The sequence below is a fragment of the Pagrus pagrus genome (genome assembly GCF_965226575.1).
Source record: "Pagrus pagrus genome assembly, chromosome: 21".
Classification (NCBI taxonomy): domain Eukaryota; kingdom Metazoa; phylum Chordata; class Actinopteri; order Spariformes; family Sparidae; genus Pagrus; species Pagrus pagrus.
In genome coordinates, this window is record NC_140208.1 from 25773236 (window position 1) to 25791196 (window position 17961).

Consider the following 17961-nt stretch of genomic DNA (forward strand, 5'->3'; position numbering starts at 1 on the left):
CCGGTGAGCTGCGGCCACGATCGGTTGGATGTAAATAACTTCCGAAGGACTCCGAGCTGCGCTACAATCGTCTGTGTGAGTATACCAGCACACACCCACCTATAAATAAGGTCCAGGTGTCAAATAACCGGAATTCTCCTTTAAGCTTTGGTCTACACGCAGGCCGCTCTATTGGCGGAACCATGTGGTGAGGGTCGCAACACTGAAAAGAATTAGGCTTATTTAGGTGGCTAGTATGTATGATCCTAATAAAAATCTGGGATAGAAACATGCAACTACCACCAATGCGTAGTTGGGATAGTCTCTGGGCGTCCTTCTCACCTCTAATGTTATCCAGCAGCATGCGCAGTACAGCCATGGTGAAGGAGGTCTGTATGGAGGTGAAGGTAGCCTCTTTTGCCCACCAGAAACCACAGAAATAGTAGGCCAGCATGGCAGCTTCCTTCATACAAGTTTGATGGTCCCTGAAGCCCAGAAGCTCCTTTATTTCCCTTGAGGCAACAGAAAGCAGATCTGAATAAATACTATTTCAGTGCAGTTGTAATTATGCACTGAAATAGTCACTTTAAACGTCCAGTGTGCAGGATTTAAGGGGGATCTACTTTTAGTTAGTGTATGCTCACCTGAAACTAAGAATCACTGTGTTTTTGTGAATTTTTTATATCTTTAAAATAACACATTTTTAGTTAGTTATTTATTTAAATATCATCAATCAAATGAAAGTGTGACACTTTTACTGTGTAAAAGAATATATTGCGCTGGCATGTTGATGATTGTAAACATTTGTGATGTTTGTATGTGAGAAAAGTGTTGTATGAGCATGAAGATTGGTAGAGGTGTAAACATTAGGTCTGGTTAGGGTGGAGCAGGGACAAGCAGTCTGTATGTGAATCTTGATTGATGTGACTGAAAGGTCTTATAATATAATTTAGAAAATGGCTCTGCATGCAGTAAACATATGGCTAATAATAATATTACAACACATTCATTTGAAATGAAGGATTTGTAGTTGTAGCTGTAGTTGAGGGAAACTTTAGTGATTACAATCACAGCAAGCCCCACTTCTAAACAGCAGGCAGTTTAATGAGCAAAAAGTCGATATCAGGAGTTTCAATGAAAACTGAGGTTTTAATTGTTCTTCTGGGTCTGTTTGAGAACCTGGGTGACAGGATACAGTAAATTCTCCACCCAGCAGACCACAACACTGTATACATACAGTATTTTGCTGTGTATTTCATTTGGCTTACTGTTCGTTGGACAGTTTTATTCCCACCCAGAACTTAAAAATGGTAAATAAAGAAGGAAATCTTATAATAAATAACTTGAACCATAACCTTACTTTGGGTTTCTTTCAAAAGTATTCACCTCTCAAGGTTAAACCTCCATCTTTCTCACTTTGGCCACTTCAACTCTTTTGATCAGAGCTGCCCAACACGGGCATGAAGGCCTATTGAACCACACAATGATTCAAATACATTTTTAGAAATTATGATACAAATAGCTTTTCATGACGTTAAATTTTTGGGAAGTAAAATACTCTTTAAATATGTAGGGTTACGTTAAAGTGACTCCAGTGAATAACTGATTCTGACACTGACTGAGACAGACCGTGGCGGACATTTTTGTTTGACACAATTTCAACTGTCACTGTGACGCAGTAAGTTACGTACGACTGAAGGTCATCCCCAGTCTTCTCCAGCAGGTCTTGTATTTGATGGTGTGTCAGCACGTCCCACTGGAGGAAGACATTTTCCTCTTTCTAACGAGGAGGGAAGAAAAACAGGCTCAGCTTATTTCAGATAAGCAAACAAAGCAAATTTACTTAACTTATTACCTGTAGCTTATCTTTATCCTTTACTGTGGGTTGTTCTTTCTTCTCACGACGTATCGCTCCGCCGGACATGTTGACGCTCTAGTCGTTGCCATGGCAACACCCCATTAAAAGCCGCAGTCACCACAGTCAAGTTACTTTTTTACATCGACCTTTTTACTTCCGTTAGACCTCTCTACAAATAATTAGGAGCCTATTTGTGTGACAAGGTTACATGCTGCTATTCCGACATGCCGCTATTTAGACAGTGACCTCTAATTGTCGGAACAGCGGCATTAAAGTTATTTTTCAAGCGTCCCACTATTTCGACATAGTTTTTTGTCATTGTCGGAGACATGTCGGAATAGCGGCATGTCTGAATAGAGGCATGTCGGAATAGCGGGCGAACCCCGTGTGGGGGGGTGGCCAAAGTAATTAAATACAGCTTTTTAGGTATATATGGTAGGTAATGCCGCGGACTTCCGGTATGGCACTTCCGGGTTTTTAAGACAGCCGAACTACTTCCGGCGCACAGGTAACGGTGTTAGCAATGGCGTTCTTCACTCGGTCGCTGCAGGATCTTCCGGCGATAACGGTGAACGATGTTATTCGGATCATTCAGACCACGTCGAAGACACCCACGTCTAAATAGGATAAAGGGTTCAAATTGTACGTGTCCAGTTACATAAACAACTACGAAGGTAAGTTAACAGTTCACCAAACCGACTCTGATACATGCTAGCCCTTAACTAGCTAACGTTAGCTCAGTGACGAAACAACGTTTATTTACTATCTATAGCTAATGTTAGCATAGTGGTAGGTTAGCGTCATTAACTGTTTGTTTGTTTGTTTGTTTGTTTGTGCGATGTATTATCCCAACCCTAATGTTAATCTCAGTTTCAAACAAGGAGGCAGGAGAGGTCACAGTTAGGGCTAAGAAACAGGTTTCTGTTTGTCAAATCAAGTTTCTGTGAGTCATGTCATTGCTGCGAATAACGGATAAAGACTATCATTAAACTATGTCATATGGTACCCGAGGTGTCATATTCAGAAAGAATGTAAAATTAATGGCTCTCACAGAAACAAGATTGTGCTTTGAGTTCTTATAATTTCAGTAAAACATTTATTTTGTATTTTTCTTTGAAATAAGTAAAGTGAGATTACACATATCTATTTTACATGGTTAACAACAAATAAATTGTGTTTTTATAAGACTTTTTCCTGTCTCACTTTGCACAATTTTTAAGTTTACTAACAGAAGTTCACTAATTTAATGTTGTCTTTCTATTATTACACTTGCAGCCAGTACATTTTGTTCTCTAACATTTGCTATTGTAAACAGATTGTGCTAAGGGATTCAAAACCAGTCGAGTTGCAGAGATGCCAGTGCACCTGTGTGGCAGGTACAGCCTTGTGCAGCCACGTGGCAGTTCTGCTGTACCAGACGGCCCACTACTCCCAGCTGAGGCTTACATCTGTTCCCCCAGTGTTCAGCTGTACAGAGACTGAACAGAAGTGGCACAAACCAAGGACCATGGTAACCAACCTTTTAATGACTCCTCCATCTTATGTATGGATATCGGTTCAATGTTTATAGAAACGTGTTTTTGTTTGGATGCAGGGCATTAAACCTGGTCCAGTTAATGACATGGTCATCCTGTCAGCCAGACCAAGGGAGAGGAAGGAATCAGGTATGTGTTACTATTAATATTACACACACACACACACAGAACACATCCACTTACATGCACACATTTACACACACACAGAAGCACTTACCTGCATAAACGCACACGTAACTACAAATATATATGTATGTACCACCACCCCCTCCTTTGCACACATTTACTTACTTCCATGGACATGGACACACACACACACTCTCCTTCATACAAGCAACTCACAAGCACACACACACTGTCACATGCACAAAGTAGTTTAGTTACATATGCCTACACACATACTTTTGCACATGTATTTCTTATTTATGACATGACTTGTTTGTGTTGTTTTTTTTCACAGAAGCAACTTGTATAAAGGCGTCAACTGCACTCTGCCAGACATCTCCATGCTGAAAGTTAAGGATGTGTACCATGGACTCACTGCTGATGAAGCTCCCATGATAACAACGATGGCTGTCTCCAGTGATGTACCTCTGGTTGAATCCAAGTTTGGTCAGGTGCAAGAGGGAAGTGTGCTGTCCTACCAGCTGCCAACAAGGACAGTCCCCAGGACCTGTCCACATACAGTTGCCCCTTCTCCCCCACAGCTGCCACTCTCTGATTACAGGCTGGGACCCTCTACCTGTGCATTTGTCTGCTCCGAACTAGAGCCCGACCAATAAAGGATTTTTAAGGCCGATACCGATACAAATATTTGGTGATTTAAAAATCCGATATTACGATATATCGGCCGATATATATACATATATATATATATATATATACATACAGTACAGACCAAAAGTTTGGACACACCTTCTCATTCAAAGAGTTTTCTTTATTTTCATGACTATGAAAATTGTAGATTCACACTGAAGGCATCAAAACTATGAATTAACACGTGGAATTATATACTTAACAAAAAAGTGTGAAACAACTGAAAATATGTCTTATATTCTAGGTTCTTCAAAGTAGCCACCTTTTGCTTTGATTACTGCTTCGCACACTCTTGGCATTCTCTTGATGAGCTTCAAGAGGTAGTCACCTGAAATGGTCTTCCAACAGTCTTGAAGGAGTTCCCAGAGATGCTTAGCACTTGTTGGCCCTTTTGTCTTCACTCTGCGGTCCAGCTCACCCCAAACCATCTCGATTGGGTTCAGGTCCGGTGACTGTGGAGGCCAGGTCATCTGGCGCAGCACCCCATCACTCTCCTTCTTGGTCAAATAGCCCTTACACAGCCTGGAGGTGTGTTTGGGGTCATTGTCCTGTTGAAAAATAAATGATGGTCCAACTAAACGCAAACCGGATGGAATAGCATGCCGCTGCAAGATGCTGTGGTAGCCATGCTGATTCAGCATGCCTTCAATTTTGAATAAATCCCCAACAGTGTCACCAGCAAAGCACCCCCACACCATCACACCTCCTCCTCCATGCTTCACGGTGGGGACCAGGCATGTAGAGTCCATCCGTTCACCTTTTCTGCGTCGCACAAAGACACGGTGGTTGGAACCAAAGATCTCAAATTTGGACTCATCAGACCAAAGCACAGATTTCCACTGGTCTAATGTCCATTCCTTGTGTTCTTTAGCCCAAACAAGTCTCTTCTGCTTGTTGCCTGTCCTTAGCAGTGGTTTCCTAGCAGCTATTCTACCATGAAGGCCTGATTCACACAGTCTCCTCTTAACAGTTGTTCTAGAGATGTGTCTGCTGCTAGAACTCTGTGTGGCATTGACCTGGTCTCTAATCTGAGCTGCTGTTAACCTGCGATTTCTGAGGCTGGTGACTCGGATGAACTTATCCTCCGCAGCAGAGGTGACTCTTGGTCTTCCTTTCCTGGGGCGGTCCTCATGTGAGCCAGTTTCTTTGTAGCGCTTGATGGTTTTTGCGACTGCACTTGGGGACACTTTCAAAGTTTTCCCAATTTTTCGGACTGACTGACCTTCACTTCTTAAAGTAATGATGGCCACTCGTTTTTCTTTACTTAGCTGCTTTTTTCTTGCCATAATACAAATTCTAACAGTCTATTCAGTAGGACTATCAGCTGTGTATCCACCTGACTTCTGCACAACACAACTGATGGTCCCAACCCCATTTATAAGGCAAGAAATCCCACTTCTTAAACCTGACAGGGCACACCTGTGAAGTGAAAACCATTTCAGGTGACTACCTCTTGAAGCTCATCAAGAGAATGCAGAGTGTGTGCAAAGCAGTAATCAGAGCAAAAGGTGGCTACTTTGAAGAAACTAGAATATAAGGCGTATTTTCAGTTGTTTTACACTTTTTTGTTAAGTACATATTTCCACATGTGTTAATTCATAGTTTTGATGCCTTCAGTGTGAATCTACAATGTCAATAGTCATGAAAAGAAAGGAAACTCATTGAATGAGAAGGTGTGTCCAAACTTTTGGTCTGTACTGTATATATAAACATCCAGAAACGCGTAACAAAACAAACAGATTTCCGTAACATTAGTTATTTATGAGTCCTCACTGAAATAATATGATAATGCAGTTTAAAAATAAACTTGTTTGTTTTATTGTCACAACAGAACAGAGGAACATCAAAATTACTAGCTAAGTCAGTTTCACTCTCGGCTTACACCTAACAGCAGCAAAACTGGACATGGTAGTAACTAATTTTGTCATGCTTATTTGAGTTAAGAGAACTGGTGGGGATGTTCTTTTAATTGTTAATCAAGCAATGTATTTCTCGTGACAATTGCCAACTTACAATGAACACACTTCAACGATGATCTCAGTCGTGGATAACTGGTTCGTTCTGCTCGACTCTGGCTGGATCAGCTGATTGTCGGGTTTGTGGCGTTCTAAACACAAGTGTTGCCAACAGGGACGTTGTAGAATGTCCTCTGGTGCCGATACCGATAGTTTGGAAAATGCCTAATATCGGCCAGCCGATATATCGGTCGGCTCTACTCTGAACATCAACACCATCATATGGCGTCCCTTGAAACATCTTTGGTGACAGCACACAAAATCGAGAACAGCACACCAGAGCAGAGTTCCTGTGCTGAGTGGCACAACTAAGGAGGTGCCGGATTACCTCCACCAAATTCAGAGAGGTCTGTCACACCAGGGGGGAAAGCTCTGCTGAAAACGTCGCCAAAAGGCTTCTGAGACCATCCAGTCATACTGCTGACATGCGACGGGGGCTTGACCTGGAGCCTATAGCAGTGGAGGAGTACTGCAGGGTAAAGGAGGTAAACCACTACCCCTGTGGGTTCCTGATTCACCCTGATGCCCCATGGATGGGGTCATCACCTGATGGGATCGTGTACGATCCTGAGGGGCAGCCAGTGTTTGGCCTGCTGGAAATTAAATGCCCGCATGTGCAGAGCTATGTGGACTGCCCTTACGTTACGATCAGGGAGGGTAGACACGCACTGAGGCGATCCCATGCATACTACTGGCAAATCCAGGGACAAATGTTGGTTCCTGGCTGTGACTGGTGCGACTTTGTCATTTACACAGAAGATGACATGTTTATTCAGAGGGTTCCCCGTGACATGGAAGTCATTGAAACCATCAAAGAAAAAGTTGATCGTTTCTTTTTTTATTTTTACCTCAATGCCTGTTTGAGCAATTAGTGAGTTGATGGCAATGTAGGTGTATTTATAGTTACTGTGATGGATGCAAAAAGAAATTCATCAGTGAAATGTTGCTGCATTATGTTTGTGTTTGTGATGTAATGTTTTGGCTACATGTAAGAATAAATGATTTGGATCAAAGCATTTTTGTGTTCTGTACAGCTTAAGTAATTAGTTTTAAAAGGTAACGGTAAGGTAAAGAAATGAGTGACCAAACAAAAGCAGGGCACTACTTGAATTCACATAACAAGGTAGCATTCAAAGGCCTGAACTGTATGCAAACAGATTTCTTACAACTATAAACACTGATAAGATTAAGGAAAAAAGGGGTTGCGAAAGTGGACAGATGAATGCAGACTACTGCTCAAATTTAAAGTATTTTTTATTTAGATTTCTTGGAAGTACAAACAAAAACTGGTTTAATGCACCTTGCAACTCTTTTTATATTCACCAAGCTTTCGGTCAGACAACCTTCATCAGGTCATTGCACATGTGCAATGACCTGATGAAGGTTGTCTAAATATATACTATAATATAAAATCTATAAAAATACAGTGTGACTGCCTTTGGTGTGCACACCAAGCTATCAGTCAGACAACCTTCATCAGGGCTTTGCATATAACATAGTGTATATGTGCAATGCCCTGATGAAGGCTGTCTCTCCAAAGGACCCGGCCTTCATGGGCCGCAAAGGCCGCGTCCTTGAAGGATGCAGCCCCTGAATTTGGACACAGCTACTGTACCGGTCAGCATGGTCCCGCTGCTTGGATCCAAGGGCCAGGTAGTTTAGGAACAGGAACAACTCATGAATGGGCTGCAGGGAATAAGTTGCGGCATTTGAATCAGTGAGAGTTCCTCTCTGTGCTTGTCGAACACTGACCATAGATGGCAGAGAGGGCTCAATCAAGGCCCAAAACTGCATGAGGAGGTCATATGATGCAAACCTTAAAAAAATAGAAAACAGATAACAATAATAACTGTTCATAATTAACTACACAACATAATAAACAGATCACTTTAATTAAATGTATCTGCCTATTTTTTTATTATTATTATTTCTGAGAATACAAAAAGCTATTGTAATCATATCCCCTCCCTATGACATATTGCACTTTACATACACGATACTACCAACTACCAACCATCGCATCATTCTCCAAACATCTTAAAGCGTGGCTATTTGAAAACCAGATTTGTGAACATGGTCATACTTAAATTTGTATACTTCTTTGTCCGTTTGTTGTATGCTTGTTGTATTTTAATATGTTGTTTGTTGTATGCTTGATGCACTTTAATATGGGCATTCTGCAATAGAATCTTGCACTTATTATTACTGTATTATGGGTATTTCTGCAATACAATTCAGCACTTTATACAAGCATTTCTTGCAATACTGCCCAGCACTTTATTATGGGCATCCCTGCAATACAAATCAGCAATTTACTGTATAATAATACATTTTATTTCATAGGCGCCTTTCTGTCACTCAAGGACACCTTACAGTAAATAAAAGACAATGCACAGTACACAGTAGAATAAAATAAGTTAAAAATAAAAATAAAATAATAAAATAAAAAAAGAAAGCCACAAAAGTACACAAGAGTAAAAACAGTTAAAATGGACAGGAAGGTCAGTTAAAGGGAAAAGGCAATCTTAAACAGGTGTGTTTTGAGTCGGGACTTGAAATGTGATAGTGTACTGATGTTCCTTATTTCGGGTGGCAGAGAGTTCCAGAGCCGGGGAGCAGAGCGGCTGAAAGCTCTGCTCCCCATGGTGGTGAGACAGGCCGGGGGGACAGTCAGCAGAATGGAGGAGGATGAACGATCCAGAAGAGATTAAAATTGTCCGTAAAGTTAAAACCTCGGACGTAGCAGGAAGGTTTGAGCCAGGTGTTGAGCATGAGTAATCTGGAGAAACGCGCGTCACCGCGACCAAATGTGGGAATGGGGCCAGAAATAAAAACAGATTTTCCACAAGTGCGAAGGAAGTCCAGGAGGGAGATAAAAGCACGTTTTGTCAGTTCAGAGGCACCCCGAGCCATGTCGTTCCCTACGTGCACAACTAGTCGGGTAATGGAGGATGGGAGAGACTGCAGCAGCCCAGGAAGTTTTCCCAGGATATCCAGGACTGTGGCACCGGGGAGACAACAGGTGGTGGCGTTGAAAAAAGCAGATATTCCGTGTAATGGAGTCCCCAATGATCAGGGTGGTTGGTGGAAAGAGTGGGCGAGGATGAGGTTGAGCCGGAAGGGATGGTGGTGAGCCAGCGTCCGGGCCGTGTGCTGACGGCAGGATCGGCGACTGTGCCCAGCAGGACAGGTGTTGCAGTGGGTCGGCCGCCCCGGCCCCAGGAGGAAGAGAGTCTGCCAGCGGTGTCGGGTGGCGCATGCCTCCAGAGCGTCGGAGAATGGCTTCCTTCAGGAATTTGCGGCGAAAAGTAGAGGTGGTTGTCCTGGAAGACAGCTGGCGATCCGTGACCAAAGCACAGCGGCTCCGGGCACCGGCGGGGAAGAGGGCCCCGCAACAGCCACGGGGCCCCCTCTCACCGCCAGGATGATCCCAGACGCAGGGCAGCCGGAGCGGGGGGAAGACGCACCAACAGCCGCCGAGGCACCAGGGACCGCGCGGCTATCGGAGCACGAAGCCGCAGGGACACCACCGGCCGCAGGAGTAGGACCAGCCATCCTGGACGTGGAGCCGCCCGAGACCGAGTCCGGAGCACCAGCGGTCGCAGGCGGAGAGGGGCCAGCGGCTCCCCCAAGCAAGCAGCCCCCGGAGCCAGGAGCCGTACAACCGCCAGCAGCCGTGTGTAGAGAGCAGGCAGTGGGGCCTCCCGGCACCGGGCGAAGATCTGGATTGTCGGCCAGGGCGGCGAAGCAGTTGGAGAGGCTCAGGCGAGGAGGAGAGGCAGTGGCATCCTGGGCTCCCTTTCTGCCGTGGATCACAAATTCAGCCCAGGATGACTGGAGGCTGGGGGTTGAGGAAGTGAAAGGCCGTGGACAGGTGGAGGTATCCCATGGAGCAGTATCCTGGAAGTCCGCTTTGAGTGAGACTATTTGCATGGATTGTTCGTGGGCAATGTCCAGACAGGAGGTCAACAGGGCCTGTTTATTCTGCAATTCCTGGGAGAGTCGACGGATGTCGTCAGATATTTGTTTATTTGCTTTTATGAGGGTGGTGTTGTCGAAAGTGTTGTGTGTTGATGAGCTGTGTGTTGATGTGGCAGCACAGCGGCTGATGGAAATCCAAACTCAATAATAATCCTGCACTTTATTTTGGCTGGGAATTTTGCAATAAAATACAGCTGTACATAACTTAGCACTTTATACAGGCATTTTTGCCCAGCAATCCAGCACTTTATTATGGGCACTCCTGCAATACAAATTAGGACTATATATATATATATATTAGGGTGCATAAAAAACACAATTCTTGAATTTTGATATGGCTGGGTGCTAAAAGTGTTCCAATATATGTAGAAACAACACATGCAAAATATTTTTCCAATACATGATGATTTAGGGGTTCCACCGCACATCTGTTTTTGTTGGATAAAGTGATAAACAGTGCTCAATGGTTGCCGTAGAGCTCTGAGGACTAAAGACTGCAGCTCAAGAAAACTGAGGTGAGTTTTATATTTTTGTGTTGGGTATGTATACTCTTATTACATATTACTACTATATATGTAGTTGTGTCTTTGTATATTTACATACTTTGAATGAAATGTAGTCATATTTATAGGTATTTGAGTGCTCATTACATCTAGCTAACATTAGCTAGCAACAGTTTGTTAACCACAGTTAGCTAGCTTAAATTATCATTGTAATGATGAAGTTAGACTTTGTATATTTACATACTTTGAATGAAATGTAGTCAAATTCATAGGTATTTGGTGCTCATTACATCTAGCTAACATTAGCTAGCAACAGTTTGCTAACCACAGTTAGCTAGCTTAAGTTATCATTGTAATGATGAAGTTAGACTTTGTATATTTACATACTTTGAATGAAATGTAGTCATATTCATAGGTATTTGGTGCTCATTACATCTAGCTGTTAGCTAGCAATCATTTGCTAACCACAGTTAGCCAGCTATGTTAGCTAAGCTATTAAGCTTAACATCAACAGTATTCTAGAGTAGACATTAGACAATATCATATTCAGAGTATTGATGTCTCATGTTTATTGAGAGTAGCATTGTAGTTGTTAAATTAATATTTTAAATATAGGTATATTTGCGAGCACAGCTAGCTACTCTGGTAGTGATGTAACGGTAAGTTATCATTGTAACGATTAAGTTAGACTATGTTAGACTATGTACAGCTAAAATTTGAGGCTTATTCAAGCATGGTTTATCATAATTGAGTGATATTAAGTATGCTAAGATATGATTTTAAACACTATCCTTGTCCTTGTATCCTTTTCATTCTCAGGCACTGTACAACACAACCCACCCCAGGATCCATCTCTCCTAAGATGCTGCCCTCACCAACTGGTCCCTGCCAGACTAGCAGTCGCAGCCTGGTCTTTGGTCTGGGCCCCAGCATCACCAGTGAGGATGACATCATCACTGGCGCCAAGCTGCCAACTGGTCATCAGCTCTTACGCTGCATGCTTTCCAAGCAACCTGGTGCAGATGGAGCGTTGACGCAGTTCGAGGCAGCCAAGGTCGTCCTGGAGCAGGTGCGGCCATTTTACAAGAAGGCCAACATTCCTATGGTGAGCGACAAGCGTGCGTGCCACAAGATGGTAGACTTGGTTAATGCCAACAACAAGCTGCGGAAAATCTCCAAGGCCAAGCGCTCCAGTGAGGCTACAGCAGAACAACTGGAGAAAATGGAGTGCAGACTTGATGCCACATTTCCGCTGTGGCCTCCAAATGTTGAAAAGCTGATAGATAACCCAGAAGACCTAGCTTTCTTGGCCAGCATGAAGACCGACAGAGTGGCCACATTTGGTGTATTGGACAAAAAGCTGCAGCTCAAGGTGAAACGGCGAGAGGAGCGTCAAGCGGCCACAGCAGCCAGGCAGTCCCGGTGTGAAAAGGAGCTGGAGGAGATGACGGCAATGTCCAGCTTGGTGTTGGAAAGTGATGAGGAGCCAGAGGAGGATACTAACACAGTCTGTCCACAATCTGAGGATGAACCATCCCTCAAGTGTAAGAAGACTGGAACAAGTGTCAAGCGTAAGAAGACTGGAACAAACGTCTTCATTCCACATGACGTCCTTAGCCGACAAAGTGTCGTGTCGCTGGCTACAAGGTTGAAGATGTCACCAATGCAACAGGCTGCCTTCATGCGAGGCCTGATCGCAGAGTCAGGCAGTGATTGTACACATCTCTCTGCATCCTACGCAACAGCTGACCAAGCAAGACGCCAAGTGCTGGAGACAATCAGTGAGGAACAGCACAAGCAGTGGACACCACCTCCATTGTGCACGCTACACTGGGACAGCAAGTTAACACCGATGATCAGCAATGTGCGCCAGTTGGAGGAGCGTCTTACAGTGGTGGTCGGAGATGCAGAACGGCTGAAACTGCTTGGTGTCCCAGCGTATGAGAAGCAGACCAATGAGGCATGTGGAGCGATCATTGCCCGGTTGACATGCAAGTTGCTGCAGGACTGGTGCTGCGCTGACCAGGTTGTCAACATGGCATTTGACACCACCGCTTCAAACACTGGCCATCTCACAGCAGCCTGCATTGCCATACAGCTCTCACTGGGCCGACCACTGCTTTGGTCTGGGTGCCGGCACCACATTGGTGAGGTCCTCCTGAACCAGGTTTTCACAGACCTGAAGGTGGAGTCATCACGCTCGCCAGAGGTTGCCTTGTTCACGCGTCTGAGAGAGAACTGGAACCTGTTACCACAAGAATCCAGCAGCCAATGGTCCCGCTACATTCCTGGCAACACCGAGCAACCATTCCTGGGCAAGTTACGTGCTGAACTTGTCACGTACGCAAAAGAAGTGATTGACTACAAGCGAGGTGACTACCGTGAGTTTGTGCGGCTATGTCTTGTGTTTCTGGATGCAGATGGTGAAGAGCAGACTGCAGTGACCTTCCAACGACCGGGAGCGCTCCACAAGGCATGATGGATGGCCAAGCTGCTCTACACTCTCAAGCTGGCCTTGATGGAGCAGCACATCGCATTGCTTCCCCAGGGCACAATCACCACACGGCAGCAGGTGCTGAAGATTCGAGCATTTTCCAACTTCATCACACACATCTATGCAAAGTGGTGGCTGACCTGCGAGAAAGCTGTAGATGCTGCCTGGAATGACCTCACACTCTACCACCACCTGCAGGCATACAAGGCTGTAGATGAGGGCATTGCAGCATCAGCGATCAAGGCACTAGAGAGGCATCGCTGGTACCTGACAGGTGAGATGCTACCCCTGGCTCTCTTCAGCAGCAAGGTGCCCATTGATGACAAGCGTGCACTTGCCAGTGCGATCTTGGAGCACAAGCCAGCTGATCTCCCCATGCACGTCCCCCAGCAGCGCTTCGGCACTGGCTTTGGCAAGCCAAAGTTCCCCACCCTCTTGCCAACCACCAGCTTGGCCGACCTCGCCAATACAGATTGCTGGTTTGGGATGCACCAGCTGCACATTGATCCAGCATTTATGTCTCTCGATGCTGAGGAATGGGCTACCAATGCTGCGTTCAAAAAAAGTGAGGTCAATGTACATGCAATGAACGTGGTCAATGACTGCGCCGAGCGTGGCGTCAAGCTCACATCCGACTTTGTCGCAGTGGCCAGGAAGGAGCAGCACCTGCAGAATGTGCTGCAGGCAGTTGAACATGACCGCAGCCAACAGCCAAACCTTCGTTGCTGCAAACGCAAGCTAATCCCTGAATAAGAGGGTTACTCTTGGGTGGCAGGTGGGGAGACATATCTGGGGGGAGACGCACTGGCTAGGTTCAGAGTTCAGGTTCCATTTCCTCTCTCTCTCTCCCCGTTGATGTTGCTCAGTGGAGCGGATTCTGGCACAGGCTGAGCAATTAAGTTTGAAGTTTAGTTAATGTCAGCTCTTATCATTAGGCCCTGTGAGTTGCCAGTGAGTTAGCCACTAGAGATGGTTTGTTCTTTTAAGTGTGTTAGAATTGCCCTTGTGTTTAACAATAAATTCAATTAAACTTTATATGTGTGTCCGACATCTATCACTGCTGCACAAAACTCAGGGAAAGGCCATGTGAACATGTCCCATTGACCTCCATTCATTTTGTCTATAGGACAAATGATTGGAGAATCTTGAACGTTGAATTCTGAGAAATGCCCAAGTTGCCCAAAGGGCAAACAAACTAATTTTACTTTGATAACCCTATAGAACATGTTACTGTATAAAAGTTCACTGTACTCAACATTTCCGGGTCAACCTTTTGTCAATTAGACTAAAAATTGCACATTTTTCGAAATTTCACAAAAGTTTGTGTGTTAGGTGGCACCCCTTAATCTCAATGGATTTCCTCAAAACTTTGCAAAAGTCATTTTTATGTTAATTGGAACAAAATGCAATGCCAGCCAAATTGATATTTTGAAATTAAAATTTCCCATTCAAATTTGATGCACCCTATGTATATATGTATATAGGTGTATATATAGGTGTATAATCCATGTTCACGATAGAATTTTAATATTGAGCTACGGTAATTAATCATGTGTCAACCCAAACGTATAGTCTGTATTGTTGTGCATTATCCCCTCTTACTTACCTAGTAAAGAATCTAATGTCTTTGTCCGAGGCAGCAAAACGGTGGATGCTGAACCGCTGCCTCAGCGGCTCTCGACCTGTCCTCGTAGCTGGCGAATTTCCTCCCGGAGAGAAGCATTTTCCTCCAGCACCAAATCGACAACCACCGGGTCTGGAGCCGACACGTAGTCGTGGTCCATTGAGACGTCTTCAACTACATGGTCCGGTGCGTTAGCCTCCGTGTCATCCTCTGGCGGCGGCGTCTGCCTTCTCTCCCAAACCCCCAGCCGTGGAAGTGGAAAGGAGAAATTGTTCCACGCAAATAACTCCGGGACAGCTCCCTTTTTCAACAGACGTCGTGCGGTTTCTGATGCTGGCTCACAGATGACTTCCGGTTTAAAATGCCGGCTACACACCCGGGTGTGAGCCGTGATTGTAAATTTGTCCCTGCGGATCGCAACTATCCACTTATCTCCTCATCGGCAGGAAAAGTAAAAAAACTAAGTACACTTGCTAGATGCCTGGCACAATGGCCCACAACAGTGCTCAGCTGTCGTACCAGACGATCGCTGATATTTAAACTTTTTCATCATCGAGTCAACTAGCTTAGCGGCTACCTACCAAAACAAACAAAGCGGATGGCCACCGGAAGTGTTCGCGCTGGCTGGCCTTTAAGCGGAAGTACGCCACCACAATGGTTGGCATATAGCCAATTAACAATGAATGTGACTTTTGCTGTTTTGTTCAAACAGATTCGTTAGCCCATCACTGATGTAACAGAGTTAAAAATGCACTCTATTAATTCTTATTTCCAATTTGTATTTGTCAATTTTTATCATTTAATGATTGTTGAGTATGTGTGAATTTTATCTTTATGAGTTATTTTAATTTACCGTTATTTTTTATTAATGTTTCCTGCGGAAATCACTTTGCCATACATCACCTTTTCTGTACCTTCTACGCTTCCGTAGTCCCGACTGACCCTCACAGTGCCACTTTGCATTAGTGAGGGTAAGTTGTGTGGAAAAATGCTGCTGAGCTATTCTATTGTTTTCTTTGGTAATTGAAACGTTTATGTTGTAAACTTTAATGCACTATGTTAACCGTTAACACTACTACGTTACCCAGCTGTTTTGTGCTGTTTTGACCGTTAATATAAGTTTTGCAGGTGTTTTCATCTAACTTTCTGGGAGTCATTTGTAACGCAGCTCTGTCGTTTTGCCTGTTTAGGAACAGAGCTGCAGAAAAAGAACAGAAGGCAACTAATGTGCATTACTGTTTTCTGCAGGTATGTGCTTTTCTTTGCTATATGTTATAATTTTCATTGTCTCTGTTTAGTCATTCTCATCCACGCACCGTTTTAATTTTCCCACCAGGGGTCACTGTTCTCCCTTTTGTATAGCGTGTCATAGTTTTGAGGAGATTTGTTGTTTAAGGTTAGATGTTTTCCTGTCAATTTAAATAGCTTTTGGCTAGTAATGTGCACACTGAGCTGAATATATACTGTAATGTTAAATGAATGTATTTGTATGTATTTTGAGGCTACACAGTGCTGCCTTGCATTAATGAGGGAACAGAGGTGCAGAAAAAGAACAGAAGGCAATTACTGTGCATTACTGTTTTTCTGCAGGTATGTGCTTTTCTTTGCTATGTTATAATTTTCGTTGTCTCTGTTTAGTCGTTCTCATCCACGCACCGTTTTAATTTTCCCACCAGGGGTCACTGTTCTCCCTTTTGTATAGTGTGTCATGGTTTTGAGGAGATTTGTTGTTTAAGGTTTGATGTTTTGTAACGTGGAGCTGGGGAAAGCTTAGCCACGGATGCTATTAGCATAGCTCCAGCATGAAATAAAGTTGTGAGGCCGGAGACGAAGTGGAGGGATTTCCTCACTGTACATTTATTCACAGATACAGACCATACAAGCCAGGTCTCACGGCATAAACTATTATCTTCAACAAAAGAATAAACGAAGGACAGATACTTTCGTGGTCTGCAGCCTTAACCAGCGTCCACATTACTGAAGTCAAGGGAGTTGACTCGGGGAGAAGGGTGGTACCAAGTCACCAAACAAAAAGGAGGCGCCACCATGTGGCGTCAACTGGTAGTGCTCTGTTATACTCTGACTGTTACATATTCCCCCCTGGTAATAACAAGGCTGTCCTCAGCCGTACACAGATGAAGAAGCAACCAAGCTACGCTTAACACTGTGTTATACATGAACTTGATGAAAAGTTAGCTGTTACACACAGAGAAAGACATAATGACTAGCCTACTGATATACATATCAATGAACAGAGTATACAATAAAGCAGAGAAATACCCAGTAAACACATCAGGTGAATGAGTACAGTGAAATATCCCATTTTTATAGTGTCTAGCTATGTTTTGTATTAATGGTGGCCTATAAAAACCCGAACCACACAGCAAAAATGAAGAGATAAAGACCTTAGAAAGACCCTGCAAGGAAATTTGAACTTTGACAAAACCTGTACCACCAAGGCAGGATACACAATATAAACACAAGGTATGCAAAAATATTACCACAACTCTGAACTGTAAAAATTGCATTGCATTTAAATTTTCAACACATGACATAACAAACTAATCGCCTATTACAGGTCAAGTCTGTCAGTATGGTAAGAGTTTGTCCATCTGCTGGCCGATCAACCAGATGTGATTCTGGGGCGACGTCTCGGTCTGAGGTCATAATGGTCAGTGTTATCAGGGTTTGAGTTCGACACGCTCATAGGTGAGCGGTCCTCAGAGTCACAGTCCATGACTGGCACTGGGCCAGAGTCAGTGTCACCATGCAAGTCAATGCACATGTCTGCAGCAGGGAGGTCAGGCTGGCTGCCAATCTGGGTGATGGGCTCATTGTCGTCCAGAGCCAAGGCGTCAGTTTGCTCTTCAGCCACAGGCACAGTGTGCCTGCCGGGGGAAACAGAGTCCCAAGTGTGGAAAGGTTGCAAGTTAACTACATGAAAGACTCCAGCATCCACACCGGTGTCCAGCTTAGTCAGTCTGTAGTTTACAACTCCCAGCTTCTGACTAACACGGAGCGGGCCTGTGAACAGGGGCGCCAGTTTAGCTGCAAAGTTGGATTGTGCGTCAGATCTAGGATGTGTCTTAACCCTAACAAGGTCACCAACAGCATAGGAGGCCTGACGGCGTCTCAAGTCATAATAGTGTTTTTGTC

The 17961-nt window shown here is 44.2% G+C and overlaps 2 protein-coding genes across 4 annotated transcripts in view; one reads left to right on the forward strand and one right to left on the reverse strand.

Annotated features, from left to right (window-relative positions):
- cabcoco1 (ciliary associated calcium binding coiled-coil 1) overlaps positions 1-2801 on the reverse strand; it is a 40198-nt gene extending 37397 nt beyond the window's left edge. Inside the window, exons 1-3 of one of the 2 annotated variants that reach the window (XM_084341664.1) lie at positions 1835-2801; positions 1671-1759; positions 322-491 (exon numbers count right to left, since the gene is read on the reverse strand). In XM_084341664.1, coding sequence (XP_084197790.1) covers positions 322-491; positions 1671-1759; positions 1835-1903 — 328 coding nt within the window. In that variant the 5' untranslated portion in view covers positions 1904-2801. The remainder of the gene's footprint in view (positions 1-321; positions 492-1670; positions 1760-1834) is intronic. The other variant, XM_084341663.1, reaches the window with a different exon arrangement.
- tmem26b (transmembrane protein 26b) overlaps positions 1598-17961 on the forward strand; it is a 40316-nt gene continuing 23952 nt past the window's right edge. The window contains exon 1 of one of the 2 annotated variants that reach the window (XM_084341662.1): positions 1598-1657. The gene's annotated coding sequence lies outside the window, so the exon portion shown is untranslated. Of the gene's footprint in view, positions 1658-15573; positions 16054-17961 lie in introns of those variants that run through there. The other variant, XM_084341661.1, reaches the window with a different exon arrangement.